This window comes from Condylura cristata, unplaced genomic scaffold (genome assembly GCF_000260355.1).
Source record: "Condylura cristata isolate star-nosed mole 26May11 unplaced genomic scaffold, ConCri1.0 scaffold00006, whole genome shotgun sequence".
Taxonomy (NCBI): Eukaryota; Metazoa; Chordata; class Mammalia; order Eulipotyphla; family Talpidae; genus Condylura; species Condylura cristata.
Window position 1 is genome coordinate 16,474,920 of NW_004567107.1, and position 17,864 is coordinate 16,492,783.

Sequence of the window (17,864 nt, forward strand, 5' to 3'; positions counted from 1 at the left end):
CCGCCAGCGTCTGTAGGCCTCAGGTTTGCACCGTCACGTTGTGAAATTGAAACCGGAGCTCCGGGCGGGGCCACCTCTGCCCCGCGGACCGCCCCGGCCGGGGGATGGGGGCAGCCCAGCCCCCTGCCCGCGGTGCTGGGGCCGCGGAGCCCCCGGGCGGCCAGCTGTGTCCTCCCGTCCGTCTGACCCCGCTGGGGCCCCGGGCTCTGACCCGTGGGCGAGTTCAAGTCCTGGAGCTTTCAGGGAAGGAGAGAAGGTGCCTTTCTGTGACACCCTAGAAATCACTCGAAAGGTCAAGAATAGGCGGTGACCCTCAGGTGGAGCAGAAGGACGGGAGGGCAGAGAGGGTCTCGGCGCTAGTCGCCGGCGGTCCCACGGGTGACAGTGTTTCAGAAAGGAGAACCAGAGCACACTGGACCCCGAAACGTTGCGGTTTTCTGGGGCTCGGCGATCCACATTCGGGGAGAGCGGTGGTCACCCTGAATCCCCGGCCGCTCCGCCTGCCGCCCGGTTCGCCTCGATGCTTTGTGGGAAGTGTAGTTCCAGGTCGTCGCAGGCCCACGTTTGGGTCACGAAAATGGAATTACCTTAGAGCGTGTAAAATAATTTTTGCTTGCGTTTGGGGTGGGTAAATGAAATATTTTGGGCTGACGGTTCCCTCCTCTCACCCTTCTTCCCCATGCTGCCCTTCAATTTGTCACAAAAACAAGACAGGTTATTATATTGGGGGTGATGGGAGTTTTAAATGGAATCAGGCTTGGGTGAGGTGTCCCAAGCTTTGCGAAGTTTGTTGTCACTCATTGCCTCCTCTGATTTTCCATTTGAAAGTAGTTATAAACCTAATAATTTTGGTTTCGTTGCTGCTTGGCAATTTAAAGCTACTTTAAATACATGATCTCACTTTTGCTCTTGTGAGGTAGGTAGGAATTATCCGTCTTTTAAGAGGAGGCCGGTTTAGAGAGACTGAGTGCCTTGTTGCCTTGACAGAGAGCTGGAGTAATGGTTGAAGCTGACATCAACAGTTGATGTGACCCTGGGCAGGATAGAGAGCGAGTAGACAGTCTTTTGATGTGGTTAGAGATAGGGTTAGTCATTCAGTTCTGTGATGGAGCACCCCCAGGCCTTCTGAGGACATGAGGTCCCTATTTCCTCCTCAACCCCTCTTTTGTGACAGTGGTAAAACACAAAATCTGCCATCTTAATTTTAAGTGTACAAGTCACTGGTATTAAGTACATGTATCTTGATATGCACTCATCACCACCATCCATTTGCAGAACACTTCATCCTGCAAAACTGAAAGTCAGGCCTTTGAACCCTAACTCCGGGTCCTTCCCTTTTCTGCCATTCCCTTGGCCTTCACCCGTCCACTTCCTGTCTCTGTGACTTGATTTAACTAGGTGCATGTGTCTTTTTGTGACTCATTTATTTCGCTTAGCACAGTGTCCTCAAGTTTCATCTGTGTTATAACATGTTAGTGCAGTGGAGTGTTATCTGACCATGTTTTGGTCAAGGACAGATATTGTATGCTATCATGGTTCATATATATACACACATATATATATATACATATACACACATGTATGTACACATAAACACACACACAGCTTAGCTGTGCAGTAGGCCACAACACACAGTTTTATGGGAGTATACTCTGATGACTGTCACACAAAGATGAAGTCCCTTAATGTATCCCTGTCATTAAGTGACTCATGACTCTATTTCTTTTTTTTAATAAGGTGAATAATATTCCTTTGTGTGCTTATACTACATTTTTTCCTCCATCTGTTGATGCACTTTTGTTTGCTTCTGTGTTTTAGCTGTTGTGACTAATGCCACTGTGAAAAGGTATGTAGATATGTCTATTTGAGACTCTGCTTTCAATTCCCTTGGATATATACCTAAAAGGGGACTTTCTGGATCATATGTTAGCTCAATTTTTAATTTTTTTTATTACAAAAGTTTATTTTTACATCATTTTGTACATTTTTTTCCATCTTAATTGTAATCCCCGCGACTTTCCCATCACCAAGTCACCCGTGTGCCATCACCATAATACCGTACACCTCCTCCCCCCCCCCCGTTTTTTGATCCCCACTGCACCCCGCAAAATGTCTCTGGTATATGGTTGTTCATTATTTTTGTTATTTTCTCGCCTGGTCCATTATACTCCTGCTATGAGTGAAACCATCCGGTATTTTTCTTTCTCTTTCTGGCTTATCTCACTAAGCATGATCTTTTCAATTTTTAATTTTTTGAGGGACTTATAAGCTGTTTTTCACAGTAGCTGACCATTTTATGCCCCTTACACTACACTAACAGTACACAAGGGTTCCAGTTCTCCACATCCTTGCTAATGCTTGTTACTTTTTGTATTTTTAATATTAGCCACCCCAATACATGTAAGATAGTCTTTTAAGTTGTTATTCTTCATGATAGCTGAGTTCCTATTGCACTACTAAACATGTTAAAATGTAAATTACCAGTTAGAATGGGAAACAAAACTAGAAGAACTGGCTGTCATTCTTAGGTGGCTGCATTTGTATTTGTATTTGTATGTCTGCAGTGTGCTGCTGTATGTTAGGTACTTGTTAAAGGACTAGTGGTATTTCTGGTTAAGGAACTTACTAACTTCAGCAACTATTGGTAGAGCTAGGAATAAGTAGTCTCGCTTTTCCTTCGCTTTGCTCAGTCAAATCACCCCGTCGTTGTCCACAAATTTGGCTTGGCTTCTGTATTCTCCAGGAGACATTAAATACTTGGTAGTTGGTACCACAGATTAATTGAAGTCACACATATTTACTAGCTAAGATGTTTTAAGTAAATCAATGAAACGTTTAGTTTCAGAATGACTATAACCAAAGGAGAGATGGCCGATAAAAAGATGCATATAAAAATTCTGCCTTAATAAAAGGAGCTAAGTATCTGCATATTTGCTGGGATGTTATGTCTGCCTAGTAGAGGATAATAAAAACAAATTACTAGAGGCCAGCATTACCTTTTCCCTTTTAATATTTTATTGTAAAAGTGTTAAAAAGTACAGAGAAGTTGAAAATGAATTTCTATATACTCAATTCTCTAGCTTTACCTTTTGTCTGTCCTTTTACTCATCTTTAAAATTTTCATTATTTTAAAAAGATTATGGTAAAATACACAGAACTTATCTTCTAAATTTCTCTCTCTCAATTTTTACTAATTTACCACTCCTTTACATGACTACAGTTTTGAAGCCCGGTATGCACACGCTTCACTCACTTTCTACCACGTGCTGCCACCCTGTCATCTTCTGTCCTTCACCCTGCACCCTCTTCTGGTAGCCCGCATCTTCATGATGTTAAGCGTACAGTTCAGTGGCATGAAGTACTTCAATACAGATATTTGCAGTTACTGGAAACACCAGTACATCTTCTCCTAAATGTTTAGTATTTTAAGTGCTTTTTTGGGGGCCAGATTTTTATTTGTCTTGATTTTATATTTATGTCAGAATAATTCTAAGGTGTAAATAAACTTATCACTGTTTTATGGAACAGAAGCCGCCTTCTTTGGTTCTCAAGGTCCTGCAGCTGGAATCGGATCCCAGGTGTCTCACACTCCAGTGTGTGTTCATAACAAACCTTCAGGCCATATACCTCTGTGCACTATAATCAGACCATTTAAGTTCATGAAAAGAGAGCATTACTTTTGGATGCATTACCAAATTCTCGGATATTGCTTGCATCCAGCTAGTTGACTACTGTTTAATGTCACTGTGGGGTACAGAGCAACACCAAAGCCTAGGATGCAGTTATTCCACTAAGGAGAAGAAAGAGGAAGAGTACAAGTAAACAGATAATTAAGAACCAAAATTTATGATTATATGGTACAAGTAATGTTCAGGTAGTATTATCATGAAGTGTTAAAAGTAATATTATCAACCACTGTGATTCCCAGGTCTTTCATTTAGAGGTACATAACTGGCAACACTGTCCCTCTAGATGTCAAATCAACATTTGTACGTTTGCATTTGAAGTGGAGATGTCATCAGCTTAAATCTATAGCTCCTTTCAGTTGTGTTTGTCACCATATTTTGCATTTTCTGTTGACACAGAATTGACTGTTAGGGTTTTCTTTGATTTATTTCCATTCTTTTGTTTGATTTACATGTGAAAATTGTCAAAAGGTAAGCAAAATGATCTTGGGTTGGAATTTGTTAGTTTTTTTCCTTTTTCAAAAATGTCATGTTAATTGTCACTTTGAATGAGGTGTTTGTTGTAGAATAATAGTAAAGTTAATGTTTATTAAGGCTTACCTTGTGTTTTAATCCTTGTGTGTAGCTATTAACTGATTGAATCCTTGTCACAAACCTGTGACTGTGAAACTGTCACTGTCTCACGGTGTAGCTACCCTCATATTGCAGGCTTAGGCCTTGAAAACTCAGATTCTTTCATTTGCAAAGTCTGTTAATTTTGCTCTACTACTGTTTTCCTTTCAGAGGAAGGAAAACATAATTTATAACAAAATCAACATGAATTGCCCCTCCAACCCCTGCATTCCCCATGTCGTCTTAATCTCCAAAAGAATCTCCTGTCTCGTGGAAACTGGCAATATTCTGATATTCATTAAACAGAATGTACTAGATTTCTGGGGTCAGATGTCAAAATAGAGAGGAATGGGTTCTGACAAAGGCAGTCCTGGAATCTTGCTAGTAACTCATTTAAGATTATGGTCTGTAGTTTTCTTTCTTTATAGTCAGGGTGATAGAAATGCATGGTACTACACATTTGAGATTTCACATGCTCAGCTGTTTAGTGGTGTCATATTCTGAGCTTTATAATTACAAGACATCCTTAGAATTTCATCTTCATTGGAATAAAGACAACTCTCAATGAACTGTAATCTTAAAGCATTTATTTTAGTTTGACTATTTAACATAGCCACTAGAAACTTTAATTACTGAAGTTGGCCAGATAATCAACATGTCAAGTGCCTTCTGAGACATTCTCTGCCAGTGCCAGGAATCCAGGATCTTTTAGAGGGTGAGCAGTGGAAAGCGGTGTGTGTAGCTGTGTAGGCAAATGTGATTCTGGGGGCATCAGAAATTGTCCCAGAGAGAGAGAGATTATCTATAATGACAGCCACCATGCAACTGGACTGATCTTTATAGAAAGGCTGAATTGAAGCACACTTGCATCAATTAAATTTTGGTTACTTAACGAAATAGGAAGGTTAGAAAGGCAAATAGCATATATATACAAATATATGTATGTATAGGTACACATATGTGTGTATATATGTATAGGTACACTTATATATGTATATGTGTGTATAGGTATACATATATACGCATATATGTATAGGTACACTTATATATGTATATATATGTATAGGTATACACTTATATGTATATATGTGTATAGGTATACATGTATACATATATATATATATTTTTAAGCAACTTCTAGTTTTTCGCTACATGCCATTCTATTTTAAATTGTGCTTTCACTAAATTATAATATTTACTAAAGGTCAGTGTTGGTGAAAATAGCTGGCCGTGGGGCACTGGACTTTGTTGAGAAGACATATTAACATTGCAGGCACTATCAGTGTGCTCAGATGGCATGACCCATGTCGCTGGTCTCCGGTTTCAGGCCTGGCCAGTCTCTGCCTTGATGCGAGCAATCTTGTGACTCCCCCCCCCCCCCACATTTCAGTTCAATAAACAGACTTCTCAGAGGTCTTATACTTCAGTGTTGAGACAGACTTTTAAATAAATAACTGGTAGAAAGCATGATATGAAAAATACCTAACACAGATCTTTGGAAACATTAAGGAGAGGCGTGTTCCAGGCTAAGGGAGCTTGAGCTAAGAAATAGGTGCGGAAAGCATTTTTCAGAGAAGGTTTGAAGAAGTCTGATAATACTGGAATGAGGTGCGTTGGCTTCACAAAGTACAGGAAAGTAAATAAAATTATGAGTTTGAGACTTGGCCTTCTCTACCTTTCACCATTTGGAATCTTGGGTAAATTATCTTCTGTAAGTCTCCTTTTTCTTTTTCATAAAATTGAGATAATAAGAAAGACGTGTTGTGTTGTTAGGATTATTATATGTGAAAATGTGCTATATAAACCATTAAGCTCTGTAAATTATTATTAATTTTAGTGGGGTGTCAGGGAGCTGAGAAGATAGGTTGGAACTAGCTTGTGTAGAATGCCAACGCAGCTAGTTTAGACTTTGTTCTGTAGACAAGTAGAGAATCATCAAAGGCCTTTAAGCAGGGGTGTAACATGAGTAGATCTGTTTTATGAGGATAACAGGTGGCAGTGGTGTAACATTGATTGCCAGGATCCAGGGACCTAGAGCAGTGCAGCTAATTACGAGGGCATGGGAGTGGTCAAATCAAAACTTAAGATCCAAATTGGGATGGTGGGATTGGACTTGACAAGGAAGTAATATCATCTAGAGTGCCTAGAATAGACAGAAATTATTGGCTAAAGTAGATGAGATTTATTCAAGAGAGGGAGGGGCTGGTGAGAATGTTCCATGAATCTAACTGAGAAATGGGGTTAGGGAGGAAGGTTGGAGAGTATATAGCTGCCAGATGCTTTAGGGAACTGGAAGTGGAGAAAAGAGAGAGCAGGTTCATGTACAACAACTAAGTTGTTTGTTGAATGAGTGAGATAAGTTATTGAGGCACCCAGTTGCCTTGTTTAGGAATGCTGTTTGGAATAGCGGCTAAAGCTCAGGTCTTGGAGTCAGAGCTGGTTTTGAATCTTGATCTGCTACCTTTTTTTTTTTTTTTAATTCATGTCCTTGAAAAAGCACCAAACTTCTGGGTCTTGTTTTTCGCATCTATAAAGTGTAATAACAAAATTTAGTTTTATGGGGTTGTTACAAGAATGGGAAGAGATGATGCATGTTAAGAACTTGACAGTGCTCAGCAGGGGTGTGGAGAGTTTGGTTCTAAAACTTGGTGGTGTGAAGGTGAGGGTGATAGTAGAGTCATAGGATGTGCAGTTTGGCCAGAGGACAGCTGAGGGGTATGCATCTTTAGGAGTGAGAAGACAGAAGAACTGGGCATCAGGAGAGGAGGAGTTTCCTAGGATTATGACTATTAACTGTTTGCATTCTCATGTGCTAGTACTCATGGGAAACTTACATAATTCAGATGCTTTCTTCCAGTTTTTGTATAGGGCTTTTATATTTATCATATATTTACATGTATGTGATAAAATATACATGGCATTGGAGTTTTTTTTTTAATAGCCTTTTTAAAAAAAGATTTATTTATGCATGCAAGAACTGAGATAAGACCAGAGTATGGGGGTGGGGTGAGAAGGTTAGAGATAGAGTGGGGAACAGAACAAGCAGATTGATTGAGGGGAGCAGTAGGCAGAACAGGATGGGTTTGCTGCACATGTGGGTCACCTCCCTGGCTGGGAATCGAACTCATGCTGCAGTGGCTGGGGACAGCTTCATAGTGCTACATTTTAACCCTCTGCGCCACCAGGGAGGGCCCATTCGCCACTATATTTTTTTAAAAAAGTATTAGCATTGCTTTTGCACAATAAATATTCTTTGTGGACACATCTTAATATTTTTCCAATTTTATAATCACTGATTTTCATTGCTCTTTTGGAATTGCAAAGCAGGGAGGGTATTTTAGAAGATATTAGCAGATGTGGAAAAAGTGCTTTTTTTTCTTGAAAATGGTAGCTCTGAGTATAAACCTTTTAATTGTTTTTTTTTTTTCCTGGTGTTCTAAATAATAGATTCTTTATACAATTGCATATGTCCGAGTGGATGAACATACCATTGGTGATCCAGAGGATTTTTGTCAAGACTGGATAAACCATGTATCACATTGATTGTAGAGGTTAGTAGATTTAGTTCCTTAGGATGTGTTTTTTTTTTTTTTTTTCAAAGTAGCATATAAAAATGCCTAGGTTTTCAAACAATTTCATACCTGGATCTTCGTGGGTTTTCTCCTTTATTGGTTATCCTGAGAGAATCAGTGAGGTTCATGTTCATTTGCATTTGCCTGAAGCCTCTATTCTCTGTGATGATAAATAGTTAAAAAAACATAAAGGCAAAAGAAAGATAAAATTTGAAGATGTTACATAGTAGTGTGTTCATAAAAAGACTTAATTTATAAGTAGCATTGTCTGTCACAGCAGCAAATAATTTTACATGCTCAGGGATGTTATTATGGAGTTGTTTTATTTGTGAGAAGTAGTCTTGAGAAGAACATTGTCATAGTCATTGGGTGTTCCTTATTCTTCCATTTTGAGCCCCCCCCGTGATGGGGAAAGTCACTTAATTTTACTTCATTCTGGTGTCAGCTTCATTCCTAGATGATACTACATGTCATTTGATTGAAATTCAGCTGGTAGTGCTGCTGTGATATCATGAGTTCAAAATCTAGTGAGTCATTGGGCTTTGTAGCATTAATCCAGTGGTACATTTTATTGCTACCTTCTGATTTTAAGTGTTGCATTTTCCCATCCCACTGTATCCTATTACCTTGCAGTCAGAAGATTGCCGATGATGGTGTGATGCCTTCAGCTAGGTGAAATTTTGAGGGTTGGAATGAATGTTTTATAAAAAAGTTGAGTTTTAGAGTGAATTTTGGTTTATTATTACAATTTCATGTGTCATGTATTTTTACTCTTTCAGTTGAGAGTTTGGAGGAATTGTTTAGAATAGAAGTGAGAACATTGTTAATTCTCTCCTAGATTATTTCTTCTTAGAGCTTTTGGGTCTGTGATGTGTTAATGTCATTCTGATATACCCCAGGCAAGCAGGTGAAACCACAATTGCTGGTATTTAAATAGAGGTTTAAAAAAAAAATCTAGAGTTTATACATCCAAATGAGCATTGTTGTATCTAATTAGCTACGACTTTTATGCAGTCTGAACTCTTGCGTAGTATATATTATCTTCTCTAATCTGTCTTTCATAAACTAATCTTTCTGCTCATCAGTTTACTAACACTGATTTCTAACTGGGTATCTGCCACCTGCTGTCTCTGGGGCAAAGTGCCACTCTTGGAGGTGGGAGTGTTTGTGTACCTCAGTGTATCTGGAGTCTGGCACTGTGATCATTAAATCTCGGGTACAGAGGAGGGCTGCTGCCTCACTTGGCCTGGGCCTGCCTACTTCCACCTTTGACTTCTCTGGCTGGAGAGTGGCAACTCTCCCAGCAATTGTAATGGATTATTTCTTTCTTGGAAAGGCTCTTCTTCCCACCCTCACTTATTTTATTTGTTTATGTGGACTTCTGACATTTTCTTTTTTAAGTCACATTTGCATTTAATGACTTAAAACTTTTAAAAAGGTGGGTGGGTGGGATGTGAATTTGTGTTTAAAAACAAAGGAAGAGAGACAGATTTAAACATTAACTCCTAAGGAAATATCCTGCTGGTTTCATTTGGATTTTGACAAATATTGGAGTGGCATTTAGTGACTTGAAATGGCATATAGTGGTCAGTAGGTGATGTGAACTTCACTATTTCGTATCTGGTTAGATTTATAATTCACATTGTTGATCTATCAGAAAATACTGTGTATTACATACAAAAATTTGGACAAGGGCTTCCTTATTCTTTATAGTGTAACCTTGAACTCCTACTTGAAGAGATTACTTAAATACAGAGGCATTTATCCATTTCTCCCTCTCACATCCAATTTTTGTGGGTTTCCTATAATTTAGTTCACTTGTGCTTTTTTTTAGCTTCTGGGCTCCCTTTTCTGAAAATAGTGTTTTGGATACACCCATGGACACGAAATCTCTCCATTTTCTTGGTCTACACACATATATACATCTTTTCTCAAGCATTTCAGGAATTTAGTTTACTCTTAAAGATTTGGTGAGTCATGGGGTGAAGCCTTACTGCTCTTGATTTTCTGCTCCTTCATCCTTCATCCCTTCTTTCCATCTTTTCTTTTTAACTCTCTGCAGTAACTGTTGACTCCCTTCTATTTCAGAGAAGAATTTTGCTTAAGTGTCCAGAGAAGAAAGACTGAGCCCTTCTGAACTCTGCTAAGGAAGAATCCTGCTTCTCCTCCCTCCTTTATTTTTATAACTCTAGGCAGTTGGTATTAAAAAAAAATTATAGTCCCTTTTCTGAAAGATTCTGATGTCAGGTTTATAAATTGCTACCAGTCTTCTTTTTCCCCTTGCTACAGATGTTAGATGTAGAACATTTTTCAAATAACTTTTTTAATGTGTGAGGAATATTTCATGTATTCAACAGGTATTTGGGTAACCTTGATCTACAAAGCATTGAGTTTAGTGTTGAAATATTAAGAGACCAAGTTACAATTTCTCAACCTGAGAAGCTCTGGAAATGGATCGAGACTAATGAGTGGACAGTCTGTGTAGTCAGATTCAAGTCACAACTCAAAGAGCGGTGATATTCTAGGAAAGGGCAGATTGCTGTTGGCTATAGCGGAAGATAGCAAGTGCCAGGAGAGAGGGATAAGGTCTGTGGTAGTTTGTGGGACCAGGTCGGGGTGTGTCAACGTGGACCATGTACTATTTGAGCTGGGCCTTGAGTGAGAAGGATGTGTGGGGATCAAGAGAGGTAACCAAAACAGTTGAACTGGGAGAATTTATGGTAATACTTAAGAAGTTACTGTGATTTGGATGGCTGTCAGGTATTGACCAATGCTAGTTGAGATAGCCCTTGAGGCTGGACTGGCCCACTCTTAACTAGGACTCCCTTTCCGGTCTGATATTCACCCTAGACATAGGCTTGATGCTGTTTATTTTTTAAATGTTTTTATAAAAGTATGTTGTTCGTCTTTTCTTGGCAAACACTTTCCATGTATATACACAGCTGTAAGCTGATTTAAGCAGAGGTGAGATACTTACTCGAGGAAATCAGGGTCTCTTACGGGAACAAGAGGTGCACTAAAGAGGTCATTGGATCTGAGCACTCAGAATTCATCCAGTTCTTCCAGCTTTGCTGGTGTGCCATTCTTTCTTCAAGTGGCTTCTTCTGATTTTGTGCTGCATGGGTAGGCGGAAGATACCTATGTCATAACTCTTGACTTAGTCTTGTAGGTACAGTCACTCAGGGAGTCTTGGCTCTGGCCCCAATTCTGCCCTGAGAAAGGGGCAGTTTGCATCAGTGACCTATGCTGACTCTTTGGCTGTGGCCTGGGTATAAAATGATGCTGTCCATGGTTGCCTAGTAAGGCTTAGTGCCATCTCCACCCACTTTGCTTCAACCCTGCAGTAATTTAGGAGGAGCTTTGTGTTGGGAGTTGGACTGTCACTGACCAGCTTTGTAATATTGCTTACCATTGATAATGGATTCTGGACTCTGTTTCCCTATCTGTAAGTTGAAGCTAATATCACCTATATCAATTAATAGTACTTTGGAGGGAAGTACTGTGTTCTGGTGTATTCTTGGTGTGTAAAAACTTCTGTAGGTTCAGTTTATAATTTTGTGTCTCATTTGCTTGGTAACCTTTGGAAGGCTAGTCAGATCTCAGGCCCCACATGCAAATGCAGACTATAAGCTGTCCATTCACATTGGTTTTCTGAGCCCTCAAAAGTCTGTATAAACTGCTTTGTGAGGGTAATGTATTTACATATTTATGACTCAGAAGAAACTAAATCCCACTAGGAGAATGTTTCCTTGTGCAGTGTTCTTTCACAGTCTAGTATATTTCCATGGTAACTTACTGGAGCCTCCTCAATGTAACCTACAGCTTTACATGATTATCTTCTGAGTGTGGAGGGCACTTCGCTGTCCAGGTGTTTCTGACTTTATGTTAAGTTTCAGACTTCATTTGCCACCTCTAACCGAATTTATAACAAAATTTATTTTTATATCCGAAAAAATGTTGCTCTCCTACTGCCTTCTTTTGCTTACTGATATTCCTTTAAGGTCCTCTGTCATTTAAGGTGCGACAGCTCTTTTCTTTTTAGCACTGTATAATAATCCTTTTGGGGATATATTAGTTTATTTATCCATTTACCTCCTAAAGGACATCTTGGTTGCTTCCAGATATTGGCAGTAAGATGTGAGCAATCTTAAAAAAATTCAGTGTGTGTCCCCCAGAAATAACAATTTTCTTTTTTAAATTCACACAAACAGTTTATGTTCATGAAGTACATTTACTAATTAAACAAGGAAAAAAGACTCCTGAAATTCCACCACATGAACGTAATCACTACCTTAAATACAGTCTTCCTTTATTCTTTTGAAGGTTTTCTTCTCTTGCATACTTTGTAAGGAATGTTTTGATGTTCAAGTTGTCAAGAAAAGGTGATATATCAGGGAAACTGATTTATTACTTTTTTTTTTTTTTAAAGATTTATTTATTTGTGCATACAGAACTGGGGTACAGGCCAGAGGCTCAGGGGTGGTGAGAGGCTTCACCAGAGACAGAGTGGGGAACAGAACAGGCAGATAGAGGAAGTACACTGCTGAGGGGAGCAGCGGGCGGGTCAGGAGAGGTCTGCCACGCCATGTGGTCGCCTCCGGGGCAGGCGGGAATCGAACTCATGGGGAAGCGGCTTTAGATTCTCAGTGCTGTGCTTTAACCCGCTGCGCCACCAGGGAGGGCCCGATTTATTACTTTTTTAAAATTTCTTTACTTTTTTGTTTTTAAATTTTTTTTCCCTCATAAGTGATGATGAAAAACCAGTAATTGCCTTTCCTAACTTTTTGAGAAAATAGCCACACCTTTTCCCTCCTTCCCCTCCCATCTGCCCCCATGCCCAGTCCATAACCTTTCCTTAACTTAGAAGCCAAAGTTGTATACTTTGGAAGAGCTCTGAAGAATGAGTGATTTATGTGGACATTTTTATATCTCAGAAATATATACACATTTTCAGGAGTATCAGTATCTAATGGCAAAATGAAGTTTTTAAACCATCGTTGGTTATTTCTTCCTTGGGGAATAAAGGAAGGCAAGTCCCTTTTATCTAAAGAGATATAGAAAATAGAGATAAATATGAACTAGAGAATTATATAATGGAAAGGAAATGAATGTATTTGTTTTAAGTAGAATTTCCCCCACCCCTGGATTATAATAGTTGATATAAACTAAACTGAAATTATTTTCATTTGGTTACTTGAGAGTCTCACTGTTTTTGATGTTTTCTTTGAAGTTAACTTTTTTAAGGACTGAAATATTTTAGAGCAGTTTTAGGATTAGAATAAAGTTGAAAGGAAAGCACAAAGATTTCCCATACCTCCTTGCCCTCACAGTTTTATCGTGTCCTCTACTGTCAAAATGACTTAACAGAATGGTGCATTTTTTACCACAAACGAGCTTGCGCTGACACATTACTGTCCCCTGGTCTGTAATTCACGTAATGGGTCAGTCTTGATGCTGTGTGTTCTGTATGTGTAGAAGAAGTACAAAGGCATGTGTTCACTATTACAATTTTATATGTGGTGTTCACATCGCCCTAAAATCTTCTGTGCTTTACCTGTGCATTACTTCCTCTCTGGTAACCACTGATCTTTTTTGCTGCCTCTGGTTTTGTGATTTCCAGAACAATGTGTTGTTGGAATTACACAGTCTGTAAGTTCTCCTACTGCCTTCTTTTGCTTACTGATATTCCTTTAAGGTCCTCTGTCATTTAAGGTGCGTCAGCTCTTTTCTTTTTAGCACTGTATAATAATCCTTTTGGGGATATATTACAGTTTATTTATCCATTCACCTCCTAAAGGACATCTTGGTTGCTTCCAGATATTGGCAGTTAATGAATGAAGCTTTCATAAACTTTCATGTGCAGTTGTGTTGACATAAGTTTTCAACTCCTTTTGGTAAATACCTGGGAGTTGTACAATCATGTTTAGTTTTGTAAAAAACTTTCAAACTGTCTTCCAAAATGACTGCCATTTTACATCACCGACTAGTAAATATTTATTTTTATTCTTTTTTTATATTCTTTAAGGTTTCTAATTTTAATATTCTGTAATTTATTTTTTTTACCTTCTCCTTAAATTTTGTATTCTTTAAAAGATTTTGCTCTGTATATTAATTTTTCTAAAGTGTATTTTTACTATATAATATTTGATTAGTACATGAAACTATAGAAAAATTGCTCTTTATTTCTTCCCCTTTTATATGGTTGGATCACAAGAAAGTTATTTTGATATATACACTTTTTAAAATAATGAAATATTCCAGTTATGAAGAAATGGAAAGAATAATCTTAGGAACACTTATGTACATCCTGTCTTTGTCAAGTGGTTTCCTTTTCTTGCTGTTAGCTTCAGGTCTTTTATATTTTTAAGAAGTAAACTTTGCAGATACAATTCCATGTGGTATTCCCTCCTCTCCTCTCCCCCTAGCCCCCTTTCTCCCACCACCAAGTGTTAATGCCTGTAATGTATATATCCTATGCAGAATATATATACACATACATACACATATAGGATCTGAAAACTACATTAGTGGGACTGTACTGTGCATATCCTTCTACAGTTTGCTTTCTTTGATCTTAATTTTTTAGATCCCGTTATGTTGCTTTATGTGACATGTAACTAACTGTGGCCTATTTCCACTGTCTCATGATTGGGCCACAGTTTCTTTATCCACTTTTCAGTTGACTGATACTTAGATCATCTCCTGTTTTTATTCTTTTACTCACCCTGTTAAGTTCTTTCTTGCAGGTATCTTTGTGCTTTTCTCTCCCTCAGAGTTTTTCTCTAGGATAGTGATACATAGGTGTGGTCTGAGGACTAGGGACTTATTTCTTCCTAGGGAATTTGCAGCAAAATGTAAATTTAACTATGACCGTTAATTTAGTTATTTCTTGTCCTAGATGATTCCCAGGGAAGGCAGAAGTGTTGCCTTATTTCTCTGGTAGCAAGTTTTGTGGCAGGGCTGCTTTGACTAGCATTGCTTTGGGGTGTGTTATCCAGGACAAAGGGTGTGTGACTCTTCTACTTTCTTGGAGATACTTGATCAGAGACTGGCCCTTCAGAGACCGTGTCACTGTGCACACCAACACCTGTTTACTTGTTGTTGACCTCCTGCTTTGTTCCCAGTCATTGCCACCATTTGGTGCTTTAGATTTGGAAAGTTTTTCTACAGTGCAGGGTGTGAAATTGAATGTTGTTGTGTTAATTTTGCTTATTCCTGGTCATTGTGATCTCTGCTTTTATTCTTTGTCATTTAAAAAAATTTGAATTTACTGTCTTTGCAGGATTTTTGTGCTCAATTCTGTTTCATTTGAAAACATTTTGTAGCTTATTTTTGTACTTTATATTGTGATTTATGATAGTTAAAAATCTTAATCTTGGCCCTCCCTGGTGGCGCAGTGGGTTAAAGCACAGCACTAAGAAGCTTAAGCCACTTCCGCATGAGTTCGATCCCCCACATGGGGAGGCAGACCTCTCCTGCTGGCCCGCTGCTCCCCTCAGCAGTGTACTTCATCGATCTGCCTGTTCTGCTCCCCACTCTGTTTCTAGTGAATCCTCTCACCCTCCACATCTCTGGCCTGTACCCCAGTTCTGTATGAATAAATAAATAAATCTTTAAAAAAAATCTTTATATTTTATATTTGATTTAATGTCCCCATCTCCGTGTCCTATTAAAATAGTAACATCCTGCTTTTTACCTTTGAGATTAATCTGTCTGTGAAGGAGTTTTAGGCTTTTTTTTTTGGAGAAAATTTGTTTAGCCATCATTTCTTTTTTTTTTTTTTATTAGTTCTTCTGATCCCCATTGTTTGATTTCCTTTTGTCAGCTATCTGTCATACCCATTTTTGAATACTTTTCCTCTATCCATAAATGTTGCACTCTTGAGCAATCTGTCTTAGGTCTTCTGTTTTCTTTCTAAGTGCAAATACCATAGGCCCATACAATAAATGACAAACATCCTTGCCTTTCCCTTCTTAACATTTTATACTGTGATATCCAAGGTCTTGTCTGTAGTAGGGTTTCAGTAAGTACTTAAATGAGTGTGTGAGTGAATGAGTGATCTGGAGAGGGAAGTTAGTGCATCATAGTATAAGTAGGGAAGTAGGAGGAGTTAAAGGAGAACATATAGATGAGTAGAGAGGAGAAAGGTTGAATTGCAGTTTGACAGTTTGTTGTTAGTTTTTTTAATAACAGCGTTGAGCTTTCTCAGATGCTTTCTCTGGTGGTGGTGTTTTTTGATCTTTGAATTTATACATTTCCCTGTTCTGTCATGAATACCACATTAATGAGACAAGTTCTTGCAATTTCTTGTGATTCTCACAAACTGGGATCCTTGTATAAAGTACAGTATATTGTTTAGTGTCCTATGGAGAATAGGGTCGTTGTAGAATATGACATTGTAGGCTGTTACATGATGTAGGCAGACATTTTTATACTGAAAGTCAGAAGACCTTGTCCTGCTGCTAATTTCGTCTGGGACATTAGTGAGACCTTAAAACTCACTGTACTTTTTAAAGTCAGTGTTTCACTTCTCCTCAAGTCTGAGTCCAGTATAGACTCAATTTCAAAATAAAAATATTACTTGGCATCATTACATGGATGAAGTGGTGCAGTTATATTTTGTATATTTTTCTATTTCATAATGAAAAAGACTTTAAAACCCACAAAAGACTATTTTTCTTAATGCTTCCATGCACCAAAACAAATTACAGTTGGGCTAATAAAGACTTGAGTGCAGAAAGCAAAGTCATGATAGCTAGGAGAAAACATAGATAAATACATATGTAGGGGTCTTCAGGCTACCCTTAAGTTCAGTGATTTGCTGGGAGGATTTGTAGGATTCCACTTATTTGAATACTTACAGCTAAGATTTTTTATGGTGGGAAAGGAAAAAAAAAAGCAAATTCAGCAAAGGGAAAGGCATGTGGGGTGAAGGAAACCAGGTGCAAGCTTCCCGGCGCTCTCTCCTGGTGGAAGCACAGAGGACATGCTTCACTTCTCTAGCAGCAAGTTGTGGCAACATGTGTGGCATGTTGTCTACCAGGGGTGCTCATTAGAGTTTCAGTACTGAGGGTTTTTATTTGGCGCTAGTCACCTGGGAACCTTCTGCTTAGCATGTGCCAAAATCCTGGATTTCCAGAAGGAAAGCAGATGTTCCGCATAAACCCCATTGTTAGTACAAATAGCTGAGGCATGGTGAGTGACTCTTACCAGTTCTGGGAATGGTGGAAAATCGCCTCAAATCCAGACTTCCACATACCAGCCAAGGGTCAGCTTTATAAGTAGGCATTCCTAAGGATGACAGTCCCAGCATGCTAGCTTATTAGCTTTTTTCTGCACAATAGAATGTTTTTGATAACCCAGGATTAAAGAAGTCATTTGTAAGCATGACTGAAAATTCAGAAACTATAAGAAGAAAGATTAGTAAATTTATATTTAAAATCTATTGGTGAGAAAATACCAGAGAGTCGCAAGGAATACTAGGAAAAAATATTTGCAATATATGGGAGAAAAACGGGAGTTTTTTCTCTGTATGTTTGCAACTCAAGAAATATAATAATTTGCTGAAGAAGAAATTTCAATAAAGTAAATATCTGAAAAAAAAAAAAAATTTTGGCCCTCCCTGGTGGCGCAGCAGGTTAAAGCACAGCACTAAGAAGCTAAAGCCACTTCAGCATGAGTTCGATTCCCGCCTGCTCGGGAGGAGATCCACATGACCCGGCAGACCTCTCCTGACCTGCCTGCTGCTCCCCTCAGCAGTGTACTTCTTTGATCTGCCTATTATGCTCCCCACTCTGTCTCTGGTCAATCCTATAAATAAATAAATCTTTAAAAAAAAAAACCAAACTTTACCTGAGTAATAAATAACAGTATGATCTTTCTTCATCTACCATATTCAGCTAAAACCAAGTAGGAGTGGGTATAGGGGAATCAGAGCCCACATATTCTGCTGGTGGTGTAAACTAGCACTGCCTTTTTTTCGTTTTTAATAGTG

The 17,864-nt window shown here is 38.7% G+C and overlaps 1 protein-coding gene across 2 annotated transcripts in view; it reads left to right on the forward strand.

Annotated features, from left to right (window-relative positions):
- The window catches only part of KIAA0368 (KIAA0368 ortholog), a 96,425-nt gene that overhangs the window by 1,095 nt on the left and 77,466 nt on the right, over positions 1-17,864 (forward strand). Inside the window, exon 1 of one of the 2 annotated variants that reach the window (XM_004677436.2) lies at positions 7,751-7,849. The exons of the other annotated variant lie outside the window; for it this stretch is intronic. Coding sequence (XP_004677493.1) covers positions 7,828-7,849 — 22 coding nt within the window. The 5' untranslated portion in view covers positions 7,751-7,827. Of the gene's footprint in view, positions 1-7,750; positions 7,850-17,864 lie in introns of those variants that run through there. 2 annotated transcript variants of the gene reach the window in all.